This window comes from Lissotriton helveticus, chromosome 5_1 (genome assembly GCF_964261635.1).
Source record: "Lissotriton helveticus chromosome 5_1, aLisHel1.1, whole genome shotgun sequence".
In the NCBI taxonomy this organism is placed as follows: Eukaryota; Metazoa; Chordata; class Amphibia; order Caudata; family Salamandridae; genus Lissotriton; species Lissotriton helveticus.
The window spans coordinates 1,239,979,493-1,240,003,805 of record NC_136065.1 but is presented as its reverse complement, the minus strand read 5'-3'; the positions used below and the strand labels follow the sequence as shown (position 1 = coordinate 1,240,003,805).

The 24,313-nt window shown below is 44.9% G+C and overlaps 1 protein-coding gene across 1 annotated transcript in view; it reads left to right on the top strand.

Moving 5' to 3' along the window:
- C5_1H10orf88 (chromosome 5_1 C10orf88 homolog) overlaps positions 1-24,313 on the top strand; it is a 184,891-nt gene that overhangs the window by 45,442 nt on the left and 115,136 nt on the right. The window contains exon 2 of the mRNA XM_078643993.1: positions 15,169-15,372. Within this exon, the coding sequence (XP_078500119.1) occupies positions 15,169-15,372 (204 nt within the window). The remainder of the gene's footprint in view (positions 1-15,168; positions 15,373-24,313) is intronic.

Sequence of the window (24,313 nt, the reverse complement as noted above, 5' to 3'; positions counted from 1 at the left end):
TGCCCATACCATCTATTATATTAGGTTAAATTTCTCTTTCAATCACCTTGTATTCATTATGCCCCAAATGGACAAGAAAAAGGTTTTTCTTTGAAATTCCACATCAATTGCATCCATAGTGTCATTGTATTAATAATAGCATAGGAATATCATACCCAGTAACTGTGTATCACAAGGATTATACAACGCCAGTTGCCCTCATGAATATACTTATTAGTTTGCCCCCCCCCCCCCCCCCCCCAGTCCAGTTCTCAATAATGCACGTAATGGTCCTTATCCTACAAAACAATGAGTGATAAACTCGTTCTTGTGTTACAATAATTTAGTGCATCATCTAGGAATTATGCTTATCACCAACTGTGGTACAGCAAATTACCTTTTGTATACACTATCTCCCAGTTTGTTATATTCACTGCATAGGTTATTGACAATGCTGTTTGTAGTGATAGCGATCTTCTTCTCCTACTGTCTGTGCATTTGCCTGTACAACCTGTATGCCACCAAAGACTAAAATGATCAGCCCAACTACATGTTTAGCTATGGGGCATCTTGAAAGACTGGGGTTGGAAAATATCAATGTTTCTCTTGGTCCCAGTACTGACAATAGGTGGTTGTTGTTTGGGTGTACACTGCATACCACCTTTGTGTTCTCTTTGTATAAGTACCTTGCGCCCTAAGACTATGGACACTCAGCTAATAAAAATGAGAGTAATATATGAACAAGAGATACAGGACATTATGGAGATCGAAATAGACTGACAAGCTGGCTAGTTATGTTCAAAGGGGCGACTGTTAAAAGCAAAAACGACAATCATGAACATTATCTGCGCCATCTTGTCTGATGGAAGTTCCTCCGGGTCCATAGACTGCAGTCATTCTGACCACCGCAGCCATTTTGTATTCCGTTGGTCACCTTTTGTTTCACCCTGCCCTTACTAGCATCCCTCTGAGCAACCTGGTATGTGAGCTTGGGGCTACAAACTATTGCCATGACAAACGTCAACTTGCTGCCACAAACTCGTTTTTCCTCTCATCTCTGTTTACTGGCAAACCCATGGACATCATTACACAAACAGTTTCCAAATACCAAACAGACTCTTGCAAGCATGGTTTATTGCACTGCACACAGCAAGACTTGTTTTTGCCAACAATGGGACCTGTTTTTATCAACAGAACGGACTCTTAGATCTGGCCGGCCTCACACGTTTTAGACCCTGAAGTAAGGTCCAGCTGCAAGATAAAATTGTCTGTTTGGCCTGGTTGGGAGGAGATAACTGTTGGGCTTGTGCAACCATGTTGATGAAACAATGTTTGGCTTGTGTGACAACCTGTCCGGGTCGGGGATACCAAGCTTACATGACACTGATCATAAAGATTACTTTGTCCTGATACTGTATAAAAGTGACCTGCAGGAGAGCTGTTGTTAGAACACCTCAGCAGATTACCACGGTGTCTGTTGACCGGTTCTCCTCATGAGAAATAAACGTGTTTCTTGGCTTCCAGTTTCCAGCGCCTGCCTCATTATTTTGAAAGTAAATCCAGTGAATTAAAGGTGACCCTGCGCCGGGCAGCATTGGGGATCTTAGGAGATTCGCTGCTTTTCACAATGTGGGCAAGCCACTAAAAGCTCAAGCCAGGCTCGAGCCTGAGGCCTGGCTCTGCTGGGGGTCACATTTTAACCTCAACCCCATAAAGAGCCGGGCTTTCATGTGTCTTCTGCCTACCTCCCTCCCACTACCCAGGATGTGGTGTTACAGTCAGAGCTGCAGACTTTTGGAACTGGGGAACCAAGCTCGAGTCTCGGCGTCAGCTCAACATCCTGTGATTCTGAAAAAATAACTTTCTCGTCCTGTACCTATAAAAAATAATGTGACATTATGTAATGTAACTGGTGCTACTGTAAAGCTCTTCAATACCTTCTGGCCCAGTTCCCTCTCTATAAAAGCTGCACACGGAGGAAAAACACTAAGAGGTAACATTACAAATGGAACTAGAAATCATTGACACACATATGCAGCAATGGTCTGGCCTGTAATAAAAATAAAAAAAGCCAGTGACTGTTAAAGGCTAATCGGCTGGGGTGGGAAGTCTGTTGTGTGGCAGGATCCATTTAAAAGATGCACTCCTTGTATTCCACAAAACACCAATAAGGCCTTCAAGTCAGGCCTTCTATAGAATGAACAGATGTCTCCATCTCATATCCGAATAGAGTCCAGTAGGTGACAAACCTAATGCGAAGGAGAGAATGGTGATCAGGCCTACGACTTGGAAAGATTTGCTTAGCAGTAGCCAATATGTGTGTGTTTTTTTTTACCATATAATGATAAGTGAAATCAGTATTCCTGGATAAACTGTGGCTTCCCCGCTTAAATTGTGTGATCTTAGTCAGATATTTTATTTCATCAAAATTCCTTTTTATTCACTTTTCAGCATGATAGCACTTTCAAATATGTGAGTTCAGAATATCAGGTGTACAAAAACCTATTGTGTTTTCTTTAATATACTTTAATGTTGCTCTAGGATAATCCGGGCCACCTACAGGTTTTACATAACAACTGTGTTGGCTCTTAGTTCACTCTTGGTTTTAATAAGTATTTCCCAGTTAAGTCCAATAATGTACCGTATTAAAGTCAAAACTTCCACTTGTTAAGGAATACATTGTTTTCTACTGTTGAAGCGATCGCATCATATTTTGCATGATGTTTGCTGTGTGATTTACATTGCAAACATTTTCAGAGGTCGGTGTGCACCGGCTAATACAGCAAAGCTGAACCCTCGGCTCGACTGTCCCTGTTAATTTGTTTGTTCGCCCACCTCCACTCAGTGAAATAAAGTATTTGACTAGGATCACACAATTTCATCAAGCCAGGGAAGCTGGGATTGAGCCCCTTACCAGTTTGATGCTGTGCATTTCAGCAACTAGGCGGTATTGCCAACATCAAAGTGTAACGCTTTTCTTAATTTTGCCCACAGACGAGCCCAAGATGACATCTGGGTCTCATAATGATTGTAGCTACATGTAGTATAGCACAACCTTCTCTCTTGGAGATAATAACAGGCGTTACTATTTGCCAGTTTAGGGGAATTACTCATTCTGACAGAACGATTTGTGGCTTAGAGAACATGCTTGGGTGGACCACAGACTGCTAAAACAGGTGCATTAGCCCACTTGGGGATGTATGACGTTACAACGCAGGCTATTACAACGCCTGCCTTTACAACGCGGTTTTTACATCGCAAACCTTTACAACGCATAGTGCTTTTAGGCGCTGGATAGTGATTTATTTAATTTACTATTCCAACTCCAGTCCCCGTGGATAGTAGGGAAGGTGTTGGATAGTAAATTAAATATATTCCCTATCCTAGAGCGCCCCCCAGCGCAATGCGTTGTAATGGTTTGCGTTGTAATGACCGCGTTGTAATGGTAGTGCGTTGTAAAAGTTTCGTTGTAAGTGATGTTTACCCCCACTTGGCTATCATATCAAGCTCCGTCACTCTCGGCTGCATGATATCTCAACAGCAGAGAAGGACCTCGCTCGTCAAATCACATATTTGTAAACAGGAACTCGCCAGGAAACCGCGAGAAAACCAAAAAGGTTAGCCGGCTACCACAAAACACTGCATCGTTCTCAAGTTCTGACTTTGAACCTAGAGGCATCTTCTGAGTGCCTGAAACTAAGCCCCGGGCGAGCTCATGAGGATGCAGGGGAAAGGAGAGCCGGGAGGCGCGTGCAGTGCCGCCCATGGTAGGCCCAGCTGGTGCAATAGGCAGCGGAGAAGGGGGAGGTGTGAGGAGGGAGAGTGGCATGCCACTGCTAGGACCACACAGGAAGCCGGGCACTGAATTGGTCTCGCGGGAGGTGGCACGTTCCCAGTTGTGCTAAAATGAAGGAGCGACAAAGTTGCACCGAGACCTACATAACAAGCGCACGCCCCTCAAAGGCAGCAGGGAGCGAGGAGGGGGCCTGCGCCGGTTTCCCTTGTGGGAGCGAGCAGGAACCATTTGTTAAAGCTCGCTCGCGCAAGGGAATCGCCCAACGTGCACACGTTGCCATTGAAGGCGATGAACTCGTGCAAGTTTTTGGCTGAAAAGCCGAAACGATTGCTAAAGGTCTTTTGCCTATACAGCGCATGTGCGCTGCATAGGTGAGCCCTAAAAAAAGCACCAGCGCCCCTGGGAGAGGTGTGGCGCCGCGGCCAGGGCGACTGACGTTGGAATCTGGGGATCAGGGTTCGATCCCCGGCTCCGGCGGCAGATTAGCCCAGCACCATGCGACTCTGGGCAATAGCTTGCTTAATCTTCCCGACGGCCCCCAGCGCCTAGAGACCCTACTGGGTGATTGTGCGCTGTACAAATGTGGATTATTATTATTATTTTAACCAATTTCTAAAAACTATTGGCAAAGCAAATAGGTCAGACGAGTCCTGGCCTGTTGGCTTTACCAGTGCTTCTTTTGGACATGGTTCAAGGTTCCCCCTAAGTTTTCAGAAGGATCTGCTGACAATTGCAGCTTCAGTCAGATTGATCATAACAGGTCCTGTTTTAATCTTTCTCATCCTTCATTTATATCCTGAATGTGCTTCTTTATTTTTAATGTAGCTTGGTTATTTAGAGTATGGTGAGTGTGGGACTTCACCAGAAACCGGCAACTGGCCTGCCTGCCCTATTTGGAGTACATGTGCTCCAAATAGGGCAGACAGGACATCCACCATTTTTTGGCGGTGTCAGACATCTGCCAAACTGCCCTTTTTAGAATCTATACACTCTAAATAAGGCAGACGACTGTCTGCCAATTTTTGGCATATGTCCTGCATGCGCCCAAACTGAAATTCCTTCGTGTTAATGGAGTATGTGCGTTTTTTTTGGTTTTAGGTCTTGGGACGCGCAGTCGAGCTCACGAGATTTAATGATTTAGAGGGGGTTTAAGTTACGGGCTTTAAGCCCTGCCCCTCTTTCCCATTGTTCGGCATCACCGTTCATGATAAACGGTGGCCGGCCATTGGGAAAGAGCTTTTCCCTACGTTGACGTTTCTATTTTACAGACGGCCCACTTGGACTGGCTCGCCTGCATTATGTTCGTCGTAAAAGTTTGTTATCTTTATGAGGCCATGTGTTTCGCGATCTCCCCCTTCCCTTCTTTGCCTCTTCCACGCTCTCCTCTGTCCCGTGTCCTCTCCCCCCACAGCCTCCTCCTCCCCCCTTCCCCACCAAGGGCACGTCCACACTGCCCGGGCACATTCACACTGCCCTCCCTCTTGGCATGCCCCTTGCCACAACAATGCAGACATGCAGGGTGTTTGTTTCCACAAGGGCAGACACTGGAGCATTGGAGCTCAGATAGCGCGCATAATACGAGCTTTAAATCATCAAACCCAGATCCCTTAATTGAAAACACGCCGTCAGTTGGCTGGGGAGGAAGGCTGCCGGGATCCAGGGGCCGAGAACCCAACACCTGAACAGTTGCTGAATAGGGAACCCACCCCTGCAGATCTCCTGTGACAGAGAGCGCACCAATTACACAGCTCCTGGGGCAGACAATTTAAGCATAACACCCGGGGCATAGAACCAGCACGGCTCCTACCACAGAGATCTCGACCCACCGGAGTCACAGAACCTGGGCATTTGCATTCATCTGCAGAGCACGGCGCACAGGACCTGAAGCAAAAGGGCATCCCGGCTCCCTCACATGCGCTGGCCCCACATGTGGAAACCTTAAGCAGTGCGCCCATAATCCGTGCACCCCCAACCCACTGAACGGCTCTCGGGGAAGCCCGTGCACACCTCCATGTGACGAGGTTTGAACTACAGTGTTACAGCAAAATCATGTAGTAGAGCCGGTTCTTGCAGCCTTAGCCTCCCTTCACAGCTCCTTGAAGCCAGGAGCACGGCACATGCCGAAGAGAGTAGGCGCTCTCATTCAGCGCCAACAGCTCAAACCTTCTCGCGCAGCTCTCGGACCAAGACGACACCCTCCCTACAAATGACTGCACGGCACTGTGGTGGTGGCTGCACCTACTGACATTTGCCCCTGAACAGCACTGGAGAACTCCGAGCAGGCAGTGCCAAGGTGTGAGCAAGCAGTGTTTACTGATAAGTTACAGCGTCCCGGGGTAACGTGGAAGCCCCAGTGCAGTGCCCGAGACCTATGCTTGTGCCAGCACAGAAATGCTTAGCAATTTTTCCACCACTATGGAGTTTGCACCTCATTGATGAGAATTACAGTTTGGAACTTCAGTCAAGTTTTTGACATCACTACGGAGACAGTGAAAGTTTGGAGTGGACTCTGCACAGTTTCAACAGCGCATGATGTACTTTAAGGAACAGTGACTGACTTATGAATAGTTGATATTTGTGGAATATATTTTCCATAATAATATTTGTTACTTTTTTCACGGGGATTGCACGTTCGGAATAAAGCAAAAAGGTTTTGAATTGCTGTGATTATATAATGTTGTTTATTTTACTTTTATATACTATGAAGTTTTCTTTGCCATGAATGGGTGCTGGCGTAGGGTGGGGAGAGTAAGGGAGATGTGGGTTTTGTCGCGGATAATGGTTACTTATTTTGCATGTGCTAGTTCACTCGTGGGTTTAGTTTGGTTTAACCATGGATTGATTTTGCTGAGTGCATTATGGGAGCTGATGTTTTAGTTATCGTACTGGTCACCGAGGCACAGCTGAGGAGTGTTGAGCCACGGGTGGGAGGATTGAGAATGTTTGGTTAAACGGAGGTGAGAGCTCAGTTTAAAATACGGGACCGGAATCCGGCAGCCTTGGCATTCCAGATCTCCAAAAGTACTTTCAGGCAGCGCAATTACGGTATTTCGTGGAGTGGAGTAAATGGGAATCTGACAGACATTGGCTGTTTCAGGACCAGGCGGTGGCGGGCAGGACCTTACAGGAGATACCCTTCATGCGCAGAGCTCATCGCCCCCCCAACCTTTACGCGTCTTTTGTCACGCAAGTTCCGCTCAGCGTGTGGGATGCCGTGAATGCTATACAGGAACTTACCACCTTCCCGTCGCCGCTTACGCCGTTGGTCGGGAACCCTGACTTTCAGCCCGGGATGGAACCTGGCGCGTTCTCGCTCTGGCGGGCTGCCAGATGCTGCGCTTTGTTTTACATGTATGGTTCGGAAGGGGTCGTGTCGTTCCAGGACCTCAGACGTGATTACCATCTGCCTGAGACTGAACGTATGCGATATCTACAGGTTCGCCACTGGGCGCTGCAGCCGCAGGTAAGGGACCTGGCCGACCGGAAACTTACACCCTATGAGATGTGGCTGGCGACACGCTCCTCGGATGCCAAGCTCGTCTCGGACCTGTACAAACTTTTGCAGCCCCCCACCTTCCACATCCATAACCCCGGACGGGTGCGCTGGGAGCGGGAACTGGGGAGGGAATTAAGCCACAAAGAATGGGACGACATTTCCTACCGCGCGCGTCACTCGGCTTACCACACTGGGCTCACTGAGACTTTCACTAAACTAACTACGTACTGGTACTACACGCGTCAACGAATGCATGAAATGAACCATATCCTCCCGGACACCTCTTGGCGCGAGTGCGGACAGACTGGCACACTCACACACATTCTGTGGGACTGTCCGTTGCTGGGTTCCTACTGGAAGGAGGTCTTAGATGAGGTTGACCAGTGTTTTGACATTGAGCTGCCTCGCTTCCCCGCCTATGTCCTATTAGGGTTACCTAACGGGTTGATGTATCCTCTGAGGTCCAGGAGGGGTAGACAGATAGCAATTGCATTAGGTTCAGCGATACAGAACATACTCATCTATTGGCGCACCACCACCACTCCCAACACATTAGGCTGGCTACACAGGTTATGGCACGTTCTAGGTATGGAGAAACTGTCCCTCACGGTGGCGGGCGAGGTAGATAAGTTTGAGGGATTATGGCAGCCTTTTCTCACCTTACTGCAGTCGGAATTCAAGGAAATTACTTGTCCCCGATACCTCAGGCTCATGCGACTGACATCCCTGACTACCCCGCAGGCTTAGTTGCCCTGAAAGATATCTGTGAAGAGAGGTGCGGTCCCGCCGCAGAGGTGTAGAGGGCACGTGACATTCGCTCAGCACAACCCGGGGGGGGGGGGGGGGGGGGGAGGGCAGTTGAGGGGGGGGTTGTTGGTTTTGGGGTCAGTCGTCATCGCCCTTACGCCTAGCATGTGGCTCTATAACATGTTCTGAGTGTAATGCCTGAAATTCTGATGGCGCTCATGGTATGGAGACTCTGAATAGCACCTCTTCGAGGACAAGTGTACACTGTATGTATTGTTTCCCTCGTTTATAACTTTGCAATAAAATGCTTTAAACCTAAAATACCGGACCGAACAGCAGCATGACAGTATGATTACCAAAATTACTGAAAGAGGTGAACGCGGAAGTCAGGCTGCTGGCAGTGGCTTTAACATGGTAACACACTTTAAATTGTTGGACGTGGGGGAAGATGAGATTTTGTTTGGTTGATGTTTGGAGATACACATGAGGTTTTGATGTTTAGAGAAGGGAGTGATTTTGAAAGGATGTAGTGGTTTATGAGCATTCACAGTTTTTTTGTTTCCTATTGGGTTTTGACAAACGCGTGCATTATAGCATTATGCGGCGGGAGGCAGGGTGTATATATATTTCGCAAATTCGATATGCAAGTCTATTGCTGTGCGCAAGCTGAGCTCATATAATTCTCTATTGTAGTGCAGAATTGCAGTCGATGTGTATTAAGATGTAAGCATGCAGTGTAGGTTGAAATGTTCCAGTGCAGCTGACATGTATGCGATGCAAGCAGGTAGTATAAAAGGCAGGCCCCCGTACAGTGGACATATACTGTGCTGTAAGCTGACAGTGTAAGATGCACTGCCCGTGTTCAGTCGGGAAATCTCCAGTTGTGAACAGCGTGTTCACTATTAAGATGCGGAGCTTCGGTGCATGTCTCATGATGCAAGAAGTACCACGCTGCATCAAGACTTTGGAAGATGCAGTGCAGTACCCCAGCGCAGTGTCCGGGTCTCAGTCCATGACCACGCAGCGTACAAAGCAGCGCTCTCTTTCAGTGTGCACGTGTTGTTCTGCTCACAAGTATGTGCTGAATCCGGCGTTTTCACGACAGTGTTTGTCTCATGCTGTGCCCTGGCAGCGTGTTTATTGACAATATTTAGCACTTTCCGCGTCACAAGCTGGTCTCCTGTTGTGAGCAAGAAGTGGCTTCGTGCAGTGACCCAGTGTAGTGCTATTGACGTTGTTTGTTATGTATTTAAACGATATAGCTCCCAAACGGCCATTAATTGGTAAGTGAGCGTCCTATGCAGTACGTAGGCAGTGGAAGGTGCACACCCTGCCTGGTGAGACAGTGGGTTGAGCGCACAACTAGTGAATGACATCATAGACTGTCATCTTAACGTGCGAGGCTTGCACAGCTGTGGGCGCTGCATCTTACACTGCATGTGCACTCTATTACTCCACCTTGCGCAGCCTCCAGTGCAGTGCGCATAACTGATGCCGTCACCAGAGAGTAGGTTAAATGACGAGTTGCAGTGACCATCTCAAGCATGTGATCTGGCATCTAAAAATGCAGTGCCATGTGCAGTTTGCACGTCTGTTCTCGCGATGCCTCTTCAGAAGTATGCTGTTAGTTTGCACTGTAAGATGCAGTGGCTGTGTCCAAGGGATTGCACAGCTTTCTAGTGGTGAGCACGCACAGCAAGATACAGTGCCAACAGTGCAATTTTCTCCTCTTGTGCGCTAAGCATGCAGTGTAAGATGCTGCCTTTGCACCCCTCATTCACTGTGAGCAGGGCAGGCAGTGCAAGTTGCAGCGAAATCACCCCTCCATGTGAGCAGGAAGTGTTAGAGGCAGTGCCTATTACCTATCCTATGAGTAGGCAGCGTAAAACGAGCATTTGCAATGCAATAGGTTTGCATTTTCGCGAGTTTGACCTATTGGCATTGTAAATGACAATGGCTTTTATTTATGTTTCAAAATCCAAAACATAAATAAAAGGCAATGTCATTTACAATAAAAATAGCTCAAACTCTCACCAATGCGAGACCTATTGCATTACAAATGCTTGTTTGTTTTTGAACACCTTCTTAAGTTTTTGCTTTCGGTCCGTGAAATCTTTTTCAAACATTTAATCCAATTGGTTATTTCCGTTTTCATTTTTTCCCCCGTGTGGTATCTCTAGTGATTTATTGTGGCTCTCGTAATGGTTTAGTTCATTTCTATGACAGCTTTGTTTATGTGAGCCGTGGGAATGATTATTCGTCTTATTAGAAAGCCATGCTCATGGGTATGAAGAATATGCCCTCATCTGTCCTCCTCCCACCCATGTCTAGACAGTCGTACAAGTTTGATTGTAATAGTTTTATTGAATGGTTGTTTTGTTTGACTGTTCTTGGGCTATTTTAATTGAAAAAACAGTCAACATTGGTTTGATTGTGGTAATTACTGTACAAGAATTATAATGTTAATGTCAGAGATTGCTACATCAGTGATGGCATTGTAGTGTAATTCCTATATTCCCAATAGGCTCTGCGGATTGGAATAATATATCCTATAGATTAGACGTAGGACTGAAGTCTACTAGGTCTGTATCGAATATATTAGACTTAATTGTGAGTACCAGCTAGCTCCGAGGTCCCTAGAAACTTTCTTGAATAAACAAGAAGGGATTAGTTTATGACAACCGCATAAACATGACAACTTTGTTTCCCCAAGATAAAACTGATCATCAGAGTCGTGGAAACAATAGATAGTTATTTTACTCAGTCAATCGTGCATGCTTCGTTTCACCAGAGGTGCAGAGAAAATAGAAAGACGGGCTTTTCCAATAAAAGGATTTATTGAACAGTCTTCTTTCTCAAGCATAAGAAATGAACTGCTACAATCGTAAAACTGGTTACAAAATATAATGCATACAGTAGAAAGAGTAGAATAAAATAATACTGTAAGAGCATTGTATGGTTCCTAAACCATAGATAAATACATACATACATAAATAACAGAGGCTACAAGTACTCAACTGGTGCTTCTAAAATACGCCTACCCCGATGTACCTAACCTAAGCTTAGTACAATTGAAGAAGTAAGTGAGGTGTAGCATAAATGTAGTATTCTTTTGCCAAGCATCTGTCCAAGATTTCTCTTAGGGGCTGATCAGCTCCGTACCTTAGCTTAGAATGAAGAAGGTCAGTCTCAGGACTCTATTTCCCAGCAACCCGCGAGGGTAGCCTGGATACACTGGAGCTGGATTTCTCGGCAGGAGAAAAGACAGTGTCTCTCTCAGTGCGTCTGCTGGAGGGTCGGCTTCCTTCGGCACTTGCTGTAGCAGGATGCGTCGGGCAAGTAGATAGTCGAACTGCTCCAAAACACCGTGTGTTTGCTAAGGCTAGTGTGGGCATATTTATACCTTGAAGTTGCCGAGTTTGACGTAAAGGTGGACATAATAACGTCATTAAAGACTCTCCGTTCTTTGAAAACTCCATGAGTTCTTGGACAAGTCAGTTCTCGAGCAAGGGAAAGTCGCTAGCTGCTGAAGCAGAGTTTTCCAAGAAATCGTTGTAGACTTTCGGAACTAGTGGAAGTAGCCCTGCCATATTTGGACTGCATGAGCTATGTCTAAATATAGTTCTGTTTCTTATGCCTGTGTAAGGACATAGTGATTTATACCTATATAAGGGCATGAATCGTGAAATTTACAATAATGTCCTAAAATGGTTCACAACAGCATAGTCCAGGATACCGCTGTCATGAGCTGAATGTAAATGTTCATAAGGAATAATCGTTCATCCCCCTGATAAAGTATACAGAGGCTTAGACATTTGCGTGCATTCAATACACAAAACAAACAAAAACAACTTGCTTTCAGCCACTCCTGGTATATGGTGGAGCATGCTACTCATGTAAGCAAGCTCTTCAGCACCCCATATAGGAGTAGTAAATGCTGTATAAATGCTACAATATAATAAAATAGCTTTTTAGGTCTTGTGGCGTTAACCGCGCCTTAAGCGCGGTCTCGCCAGAGACCTATAGTCAGCGACACAGCTCTCCGGGAGACAGGACCTGGCCACGCGCATGGCGATCGGAGCGCGCTCGCTGTGGCCATCTTCTGTCTCCTGGGAAGCGCAAACACACACGCATGCGCAGACACACACACGCGCGCCCATACACGCACGCCCATAAATGCACACATACAGAGACTTTCCCGCCCGCACACACACACACACACACACACACAAACACACACGAGCGCACCGAGACCCCCCCCCCCCCCCCCAGCCTAGAAATGTGAGCACCAACCAAAAAGGTCTCCCATGCTCTAGCCGTCTTGTGCCCTGATGGCTCTCTCGCTCTGGGCCCCCACCGCTCCTCACCTGCTTCACCAGTTCTCCAAATTGTGTTCTACTCTCTGTAGCAGAGAGAGGTCAAAATGTCACCGCCGGCCGCTCGATGTCTAGCGCGGCTCAGAGGCCGCGAGCGGCTCATCGGTGCCCAACAGCTCCTGCATACAATTGTTGCGGTGGACAATGCTTCCGCGCTCAGCTGCGGCCCCGGCAGCAACCAGGAAAACCACGGAGGCACGGACCTGGGGCACTCTCTTTGCTAAGCAGAGTTAGCGGTCATCGACAGGTCAGGGCTGGGGTCCGGGCACCCGCACAACTCCGGGTCCATGCCACACTCTGGCACCAGCTCACAACGGCAGTCGCAGGTTGGGCCGCGCGCAACACTCCGATGTTGGGTGGCTGGGGCTCCGCGGTCCACTGCAGCTCCAGAGGTCGCACATTGCAGCCCAGGTTATGTGGTGACCGGGACGACAGGTAGGATATCGCGGATTTAGGATTTACAGCAGGATTGTGTAGGATTACTACAGGGCTACGTGAGCCGGGCTAAGACACGCCCCCGTGCTGGTTGGCATTGCACAAGCACGTCTTGTTTTTCAAGTGATCGCAAAAGTGAAAGCGATCGCTTAGTCTGCCCTGCCTCCCGGGCTTGCTGCGAGAGGGAGCTGTGAATAACTGCCGGCAGCCCCGTGCTGAGGTGCATCATCAGAGCTGTGTGAATAATAACAGCTGTGAGCCCCGTGCTGAGGTGCATCATCAGAGCTGTGTGAATAATAACTACGTCAGCCCAGTGCTGAGGTGCATCATCAGAGCTTTGTGAATAATAACTACGTCAGCCCCGTGCTGAGGTGCATCATCAGAGCTGTGTGAATAATAACTGTATCAGCGCCGTGCGTGAGGTGCATCATCAGAGCTGTGTGAATAATAACTGCGTCAGCCCCGTGCTGAGGTGCATCATCAGAGCTGTGTGAATAATAACTGCGTCAGCCCCGTGCTGAGGTGCATCATCAGAGCTGTGTGAATAATAACAGCTGTGAGCCTGTGCCTGAGGTGCATCATCAGAGCTGTGTGAATAATAACTGCTGTGAGCGCTTGCCTGAGGTGCATCATCAGAGCTGTGTGAATAATAACTGCGTCAGCCCCGTGCGTGAGGTGCATCATCAGAGCTGTGTGAATAACAGCTGTGAGCAACAGCATACTCTTGCACACACTCTCACTGCTCACCAATTCAAAGTTTGCTAAACATTTTATGCAACGTATTGTCATACACAATGCCAATAACTCAAACTTTAATGCTGCGAGACCTATTGCATTGTAAATGCTTGTTGTTTTTTGAATTGGTAATGTTGTATATATTCCTCTGTGGAAATGAAGTGGGAATATATATTTTTGCTCCTGGTTTACAAGTGCGTCTGTGGAATCCCACTTTTTAATTCATTCATATCTCCTAACTAGGTGATTTTTCAGTGTGAAAACATGACACTTTATTTATTTATTTATTCAAAGTTTTATATAGCGCGAACAAGATCCTTACAGATATCAGAGCGCTTCACAAAGACAGGGAAGGGGCAACAGAGTAAACAGAGATAATGGGAACAGTATAATAATCAGTGACAAGGTAATAACATGGATGATAAAAACAGACATAAAACCGATCCATATATGATCAGGTAGGTAACATGGTAACAACATGGTAATAACATGGTAAGTAACATGGTAATAACATGGATGAAAAAAAACAACATAAAACCACTCCATATATGATCAGGTAAGGGAGTAGTATATAGCAGCACAGGTCATTGATCCGACTACCATGGCGTACAGGTGGATCAGTAAACTAACGTGTATCATATCTTGGTCGGTAGTAATAGAGTAGCGTAATAGTGAGCATGTCCCTTTTACAAGGCTTGCGAGAAGTTGGATTAGATCAGAAAGAGCACACTGATTACACAGAGGAACAGATCGGATTGGATTTTCATTGCATGTTTATTTGAATTGATCCAGACGTATAGACCTTTATTTATTGGTATGGTGAATTATGTTCCTTACCAAGACTGATATGCCCCTAGGTGGCTCCCTCCTTTGTTTATGGCCAGTTGTAACCATTTGACAGTCATTGGCAGTGTATTTCTGTCCAGGTTTCTAGTAGGTTGAGGATAGCATCACCTATTATACTCTGAAAAAATCTGTAGTTTTGTGTCTGATCAAATTTTTTTTAAAGCATAACGCTGTTTATTAAGAGAGATCATGGTTAAGGATGATGGGTAAACTAAGGCAGGGTCCTTGAAACTGGATTCTTGAGCCAGTGGTCCGGTGTCTGTCCCTTGCAAAACAGTACTAAGGTATTTTATCCTTTGAAGTAATCCGCAGTGTTCAAAATCGGCACTGCCTAGCAAGTTTCAGCCTCTCTGAAGAGCTTTAGTGAAAGCAACACCTTATGACCTTAGGATTCTCCATTTCAATGTATTGTATAAACTGGTTAATTGAAAAAAACATTGTGATTGAAAATGGATGTGTATATAACTGCTAAAATGATGGAAAATAAACTAAACATTAAATAGCATCTTACACCACAGTGGTGTGGGTCCTTTCTGGAGGCAGCGCTACTGAAGAGAGACACCGGTGATAAGTTTGGCTGTCCGTCATTAGAGTGCTGCTACGGTCTGTTTTGATGTCTGTTATGTGTGATATGTATAAGCAGTGTAAATGTTTCACAGAGTGGTAGTACGCTTCCACCTCACCTGGTAAGAGGGGGTAATTCCCCCATATCACTTAAACATTGTTGATAAATGCCTACTTGCTCTTTGTATTTTAAGTGATGACTTGGTTCTGTTGGCGAGGGCTGCTGATGAAGAAGATGAGAATTCCTGTTGCCTCTTCATAGAGTGTGACCCTCGGTCTGGTGAAGAAATCATCTCTCTGCTACTCGAAAGCCAGGCAAGAACCATTGAAGTGTATGCAGAGGAAGAGTACTTGGGGACCAGTCGTGGTGAAGTGGTTTGCACTGTGCCAAGTAGCAGGTGTGTCTTTGTTTCCCATTCTGCAGAGCTTTTCAGTATAGAAAGTACATTTTTACTGCATCAGTAAGTCTATAACAATTTATAATTTGAACATAATGTTATTTCAATATTATGTACTTCTCAGGGTTTTAGGTACTGTTTGCAGACTGACCTGATTTGCCTAAGCAGTGAGCCATCATTCCATTGCAAACATACATATGTCAATGTGACCTAAAATGATGTCCTTAATTGGCACCCCTGTCTCCCTTCTTTGGGTGATTCATTTAAAGAAGAGATGTCTGTGTATTTGTAAGTCAGAACTTGAATGACAGTGAACCCTGCAATAAGAACAGCACCTAGTCTACTATCCCAAACGATGAATAAATATGGTGAAAATCAACCACCATTAACGTGTGCACACTGTTTATGCAACCACTGTCCTGGTGCCATCCAATACAGGATAATAACAATTATTAGAAAACAAACACAAAGGTGCACCGCTCAATACAACAAAAGATGGACGTCTAACAAACAAATGAGAAGGACACCAGTCTCGCCAAGATAAGCAAGCTGGAACTATCGTGTAGGATTCACCATCGCAAACCTCCAGTATGATCGAGTAGAGTCCCGACAGTCACGGGCAGAGTAACAATATATCCTTATTTGTTCAGTTCAGAAGGTTTACTGTCATTTTAAAATAAAATATATTGTGAGTGAGCGTAGAAAGTCTGCAGATTTCTAGGAATCCATAATATTCAGGAGGATGATTGACTTTTTGAAGAAAAAAAAGCATTTACTTTTTCAGACCTTTTTAATTTCATGGAATTTTCAAATCTAAAGTTTGAAGATCCAGCGCTAAAAGACATCTAAATGTATCCTAAATTATTACTATTGAGCCGTGTACAGTGCATGGCTGCCTAACCAAGAGGTTCCTAGTGCTCCGCTACAATATAGCTACCCAGAAACAATGGTGTTAAACTTAAAAACAGCCATTTTTAAGCTTCTTGCGGAAGCCTGAAAGTGAGCGGTAGGCTCTCAGGTAAGGGGGAAGAGAGTTTGTCAACTTTAGACCTAAAAAGAAAAAGACTCGGCCTCCTTGCATGGATCTCCCAACTCTAGGAATTACAGCGAGATCCAGGTTACTTGGTGGTTTTGGCAGCACCAAAAATCTTAGATAGGAGAAGCCAGAGTTCAAAAGACGTTTGTGCACATAGCACAGCACCTTGAATTGGACGCGCTGCTCAACTGGGAGCCAGTGTAGATCACGGAGCAGGCTGGCAGAGGGATCGAATTGGGGGAGGGGAGGTAGGGTGAAGTAGAAGTCTTGCCGCTGCGTTCTGCACTATCTGGAGCCGACTGAGAAGATACTTTGTGATACTTAGCGACAAGTAAGCAGATAGGCAAGCCACATTGCTACGCTGCACCAAGCATTTTTGGGGGTATTTTCAAAACATTTAAATTGATTTTTAATTAGTTGTTCTACTTGCTATTGCACGGTACCTTTTAGGAAGGTTCCTGGCTCGCGCTCACTCCCCAGTCCACCATGGAACTTCCTGTTGTGTGGAGGGAGGTGGCAAGAGGAGGCGGGGCATATTGCAGACAAGCCGAGTCACCAAGACTATCTAGTTGCATGGCAGCGCGGATGCGCCAAAGGCAATCACGTCTTTGCCGTCCGCGCCCATCAGGGACCAGAGGCCAGAATCTCTGGCCCTTCCGCCGTAGATACTTTGAAATACTCCTCCTCCCAACTCCATCTACTGCGAACACCCTATAAAGATGCATGCTTGCACTCCATTAGTCTAACAAATGGCCCGCACCTTGTACTTACTGCTCTTTCGAACCCTCACAATGCTTCAAAACCGCTTCTTATAACGAAGACCCTAAGGGGTTACAAAATGTTTCTTCTTAATTGCAGGTCTCTACCGAAACACGTTCCTGAAATTAATATCTTCCTTGATGGAGACAACCCGAAGTCCTGTTTTTAACACAAACCTGGCTCCACAAAGAATCTGACCCTGATCTGCTGCAAGCATTGCCTCCTGGTTATTATATTCTGAGGAAAGACAGGAAACTGAGAAATGGGGGAGGTATCACCATCATTCTGACGGATCATTTGAAGGGGGATATTGAGACGGACATTATTCAAGATTGCGAAAATATGCTCTTCACAAATTTTTTTCACCTACCCATCCCCTATCAGGAATCCTTATCTATCGTCCCCTGGCCCCTGTGGGCAATTTCCAAAATCCCTCACAGATACCGCTGCTACGCTAGCAAGTACCGCAAGGACCATAGCCCTGACGAATACTAAACGTCTATGGGACTCCAATCCTAACATAGCTACTGACAAGCCTAGTCATTGGATTGAATCAACCTTGGATGCCACCATACCGTTTAAATAGAGCCGAAAAAGGCCTAGGGAGAAAACAACACCCTGGTACTCACTTAAACTTCGGGAACTTAAACAAAATTGCAAAAGACTGGAGAGAGCTTGGAGGAAAGAATACAGTACCTTACAAAAACAGAAATATAGAGAGTCCATCAAAACGTACCACACAGAAATAAAGAGAGCACAAGCACAGTATTTTGAGGAAAAAATTACATCCGCTGTCAATGCTCCCAGGGAAATCTTCCAAATAGTAAAAAACACTTTCCCCCAGGCCCGCTGTTCTGATCACACAGCCCTGGAAGCAGATAGCCCATTGGGCAAGTATTCCACAACTGGAGGAACTTCCAATTATGAACCTGTCTACCTAATCGCAACTCTTTGCCTAAGTCAATTCTGGTTCCCCTCGAGACCCGGCACCTATTCATATGCTTCGTAAGGTTGAGGAAACCATACTTCCAGTTTTACTAGAAGTTTTAACTTCATCGATTATCTACCTGTCAAGTTCCCTCGTCATGGAAACATGCCACGATAAGCGCACTGTTAAAGAAACCTAATCTTAACCCTGAGGTATGGGATAATTATCATTCAGTCTCTCTTCACCCCGGGAACAGAATTCTCTCTGAGTTCTTAGAAACCCACTCCCTTCTGCACACTTTGCAGACAGGATTCCGACCCCAACATGGTACAGAAACCGCTCTTTTAGTAGTAGTAGAGGAATTGAGGAATATCCTCCACCAGGGAGGCACAATGACCTTCATCCTACTTGACCTGAGCTCCGCATGCAACACTGTTAACTATAACATTTTTTTTGACAGACTTAGAATGGTTGGAGTTTCAGGTTATGTCTTGGCCTGGATTAAGTCCTTTCTACTGGATACATCACTGGACAACTACGCAGCCCACAAGGATGCCACCCGCAGACACCATCAACTCATCAGAACCGCCAAGAGGGCCCCCTTCAAAAACCGCCTGGATAACAACCCACACAACAGCAAAGAGCTCTTCAATATCGTGAAGGAACTCTCCAACCCCAGCTCCACCACCAACGACTTTCCGCCTTCGCAAGACCTGTGCTATTCACTGGCCACCTTCTTCCACCGCAAGATCACCCACATCCACGACAGCTTCAACGCCACGATCACCCCGACAACCACCGCCCCACGACCACCACCTGCACCAACCGCCTGCTCTCCTGGTCCAACGTCAATGACGAGGAAACCAGCAAGACCATGAACACCATCCACTCCGGATCACCACTGGACCCATGCCCCCACCACATCTTCAACAAAGCCAGCACAGCCATCGCACCCCATCTTCGGAAAACAATCAAATCAAATATCACTTTATTCGATTTTGTCATAAAACCATAAAAGCACAAGTTAAAAACATCATAAAACATTTGCATTACATACACACTGCTTCTATTTCATCACTAACCATAATAAGAGGATGGGACACGCTTTCATATTTACAGGAAAAACATATTTTGTCACCTTATAATATGATTAGTTTAAGCTAGGCCATTACAATTCATATCCTGTAGTTTATGCTGTTAACTGCATCCACAGAGTTTGATATCACACCTTACTTAAATCAAAAGATGTTGTTTTCCCTACATTGAGCTTCTGAATCTTATTACATTTTTCAAATAGGAAACCATCACACTGATACATAATTCACTATCCATTCGTTGTAAAAACATAAGGGCATCATTGCACTGTCTCAGGCCTTTCTTTTTTATAAATGGTATTAAAAATCTTTTCCTCGGGTTAACATAAAATTTACAGAAAAAGGTGACGTGGATAGTTGATTGTCTTGATACATCGTCACATGGGCAGGGTTTCAGATCGTGCGACCAGTCATTAGTTTCAGGAAATGTAACTAGTCTAAACACTATACCCAATCGGAACCGAGTCAGCAGCATACGATCGTAGCTCCCCCAGAGTTGGGTTAGGTAAGGGTGCATTCCTGGGCCTATTTGTAGCACATAATTCATCATGACTATTTGTTTCCGTCTCTCTAGAGACCATCTTTTATCTTCCAGGTATAACATGTATTCCTTTTTTATTTGTTTTCTGGAGATAGAATAAATACTCTCGGGATCCTCAAAATATTTCGGATGCCCAATCTCACTTGTGACAGCCCTAATGTGGCTCAGCCATGGGATGTGTGCAGCCCTCTCCATTTTCATTCAGTCCATAATAACACTGCGGTTAAAAATCGCTTCATCTGTCACCCAGAGCTTGTGCCACAATAAAAGTGGATAAGTCCTGATAATATCTTCTATATGTGACAAACCCAATTCAAGGTGGCAGGCGAAGTTGGCAGTGGAGCTAGGTATCGCCAAAAGATATTTTAGAAACGCGTTCTCACATTGTTGTAGACTCTTAGCGTTTGCTAGGCCCCAAATGCCAGCCCCGTACACTGCCGTCGAAATGCATTTAGCTTTATATATAGAGATCATCTCTGGGATTGGCTAAAGACCAATTTACCTGCAAAACTTGTAACCCCCCCCAGTTGCTCTCAGCATCATTTGTTTTCTAACCTAAATGGCCTTCCTCCATTTTCCTGTACTCGCAAAGACTATACCCAAGTACGAGAAACTATTAACGCACTCGATTTTCTGTTTGTTAATAAAAACACTACATTTCTTTTTAAAAGGTGCCTTCCCACATATACTAAAAGTTTTCTTAATATTAACCCTAAAACCACTTTCCTGCATGTATTCCACGAACTGTGTGAGTGTTCTTTGTAGACCATTTTGTGTCCTGGACATTAAAACTGCGTCATCCGCATATAATAAAATGGGTATGGGACAGCCATCAATTACTGGGTGGTCATTTGGGTGCTCTGCCAGATGTTTACCAACACTATTTATATAAAGAGTAAAAAGAAATGGGGCGAGTCCGCACCCCTGTCTCACTCCTTTGCTTATTTTAAATCTATTGGAGCATTCCCCCTGTTTCCCTTACCTTACTCTTGCACCTGCATCCCTATACAACTCTTTTAGGAACAACAAAATGTTTGATTCAACACCCATATCCAGTAAAATGGCCCACAATTTTTCATGTACTACGCAATCAAATGCTGAACTAAGGTCAACAAATGTCAGAAATATATTACCACTTTTTGCTATGGTGTACTTGTCAATGATCAGGCTCAAATTCAGACTTGTTCCACTGTCCCAAGGCCTGCTCGAAAGCCATATTGTAATTTTGTTAATACACCAATTTCATTGGCCCAGAGTTGCTTCATTATAAAGACAACTAAAATACTGTACCCACCTATCCTCTTCAATTGCCACATGAATTATATCTGTTTCTCTCGTGGATAAAAAAGGTGCATTAACTATATTCCAGAACCCTGTATTATCTTTATTTTCACTAGCCTTGCGCAGGTTTTGCCATGCCTCTGTTCTTAATTCCAATTTTCTCCTATTTTGCGCTTGTTTATACATATGCCTAGCCTGTTTAATGTCTACCATCACTTTTGGTTTGCATTTCAACGCTCTCTTAAGGTTTTTATGGGCCTTGCTACATTCCTTGTCGAACCATACTTTTCCCATCCTATTATGTTCTTTGCCCTTAAGGGTCACAAATAACATCCGCCTGATTTTATTTGATATGTTTAGGAAAGCCTCTATAACATCTTCGCCCTCCTTATCCAATTGTAGTCAGGTGGAAAAATCCATTACCTGTTCCTTAATAAGTTGAACCAAGAAAGGCGGAGGTTCAACCTTGCTCCATTTTAGCGCGTATCCATTAAGGCTAGCAAGAGTTATATCAGTACCATATTTATCCCCTGCACTGCTGGTCCTGGGTATACCAACCACAGCATTGAGATTAATACTTAAAGGGTAATGGTCACTATGTAGTATACTATGTGTCTTAAACATAGATACCTTACCGTCTAGTTTGCTGGACGTCAAGATAAAATCAATTGTTGAATTGCAGCCCCTCCCGTTATAAGTGGGCTCAAATTCCACCATCGGGGTGCACATATCATTAGAGTACCCTAAATCAAATTGTAATATAATTTCATTCAATTTCTCCCCTAATGCGGTATGAGCAAAATGTGGTGTTATTTCCCCTTTCTTTTCACCCATGCCACAGATGTTACTTTTATAAAACTGACATAGGGTGCAATTGAAGTCCCCACCCCAAATAAAATACACTTCTCCTTTTAATGTTTCCAGTTTTTTACTTAATTCCCTCTGTAATTTCACTAAGACGCACAGCGTCTTATTCCGAGGAATATTATTGTAAAAGTTAATCAACACCAGACATCTACCCGTAGTTATATAAAGTTCTATTATCTGATAGTATTCCATTTTACAATCTGATTTTATTTTTTGTATTCCGAGGGTATTTGAGATATAAGTGCACAATCCGCCCTTATTACGTCCGTGCTCCCTCTAAACTGCCGGGGTATGGAAGGTCCGATTGCTTGTCAAGTGCGTTTCAGCAACCACCCAGGTTTCCTGAGAACAAACAGTAGGATAGTCTGCTATGAACTGTAGCCAGTATTTGTCTGCCATTTTGCTAGTTAATCCTGTAATGTTCCAGAACATTATACCCAACTTTGAACAATTAGGTGTTGGCTGACTATCTTCCTCCAGAAGCATAATATTTTCCATTATTGCGGGTTGTATATTCTCTGGATCAACTTCTTTTAACACGAAACCTGGGCCTATTTCCTGATCTCCTATATAATTTGAATTAATCCTACTGGTGGAATTACCAGAGTGCACATATTCCGTATATGATCTATTGGAACACACCGTCCCCCATTTGGGAGCCCCGTACAGTCAGTCAATATCTTCCAAGTTTGTCAGGCGTTCAAATCTGTTAAACACCCATCTCTTTCCTTAATCTCAAGAGCTCATTTTTCTGATCTCCTGTAAGATTTTGGCATGGCGTTTTTCTTATTACAGCAGCCATTTTACCATCCGATTTTTTTTTTTTTCCGCCCCCCTAACTATAGCCTTCTTCTTTCTGGTAGGTGGGGTGCTGTTAATCACCGGGCTGTCTACAGGGTTTTTCTGTTGCTTAGTGGGTGGCTGGTTTTCAAGGTCTAAATTGCACACCTCTATATCCTCTATATCCTCTGAGATGGATAGTACACACACATTTGCATTTAATGTGGGGTCAGACACTTCATTATTTATTGTCACCATTTTTGTGTGTATTTCGGGCTCTTCAATGTTAACTACAAGCGTGCTTAGCCGCCCTTGCGTAATACTTTCCTCCACTGAGCTTATTTGCTCATCGATCTCCCCCATTGCTCTAGTGAGATAAGTTTTCAGCGACTGCTGCCCACCCGCGCCCGCACTCGTTTTGCTAATAGATTCAGCCTTTCTTTTTCCCATTTTCCTGCCAGTTAATCCTCCTACTTTATTTTCATACTAGCAGCCTGTCCCGACGTTGTCCGGGTATGAATTGCTGCCGGCCAGTAGTATATTGTTTTGTAGGATTTTGTTTAGATAGCATTTCTTATCTGTGACAGGCCTGTGAAACGCTCCGATTCACAGTGCACGGCTGATGCACTTAAGAGTGCGCGTTCAGTAGTGTGTGAACTCAAGTTTCCCTACTTTATTTTTCCTTGCAATATTATATAGCGCGAACTCGACAACATGGCATGAGCACAATTTACATTACAGAAGAACACATTCATTTGTGGTAGGCACGGGGACACACAGGATGTTGAGCTCATGCCGAGATTCAAACGTAGCTCCCCAGCTCTAAAGTTTGCAATTCTAGAACTTGTGGCGGGAGGTGTGTCTGAAAGTGTATGTCGGTGATGGCCATCAATTAGAGAGACCTGTGCATTTTTCAAATGGGTGGTGAAAAAATATGAGTATGTTGCTGGAGATGTGGGCCGCCGTGCCACCAATGTACTTACCGGGGGAGGGTAAACACCCATTATTCCGCAACTTTCTTTCCGCATACCATCCCTCCGCATACTTTCATTACAAAAGTACCATGACTCCGCAATGCCATTATAACGCATGGCATTACATTTTATATGCTTCTACCACGCATACATTTACAACGAAATTGGTTGTAAATGCATGAATGGTAAAAGCATGTTTTTTTTAATGTTTGGAAAAGGTAAGTATGGGTATAGGGGTATATGATTTGGGGTACTGAGGTATATGTTTTGGGGTGTTTGGGTATTTTAAGGGTTCAGATATAGTTTTGGGTTATGGGGTACAGGGGTAGTTTTAGGGTTTAGGGATAGGTATGGGTTTTGGGGTACAGGGGTATTTTTAGGGTTCAGGGCTAGGTTTGGGTTTTGGGGTATAGGGGTATTTTTAGGGTTCAGGGGTAGGTTTGGGTTTTGGGGTACAGGGGTATTTTAAGGGTTCAGGGCTAGGTTTGGGTTTTGGGGTACAGGGGTATTTTAGGGTTCAGGGGTAGGTTTGGGTTTTGGGGTACAGGGTTATTTTTAGGGTCCAGGGCTAGGTTTGGGTTTTGGGGTACAGGGGTATTTTTAGGGTTCAGGGGTAGGTTTGGGGGTACAGGGGTATTTTAAGGGTTCAGGGCTAGGTTTGGGTTTTGAGGTACAGGGGTA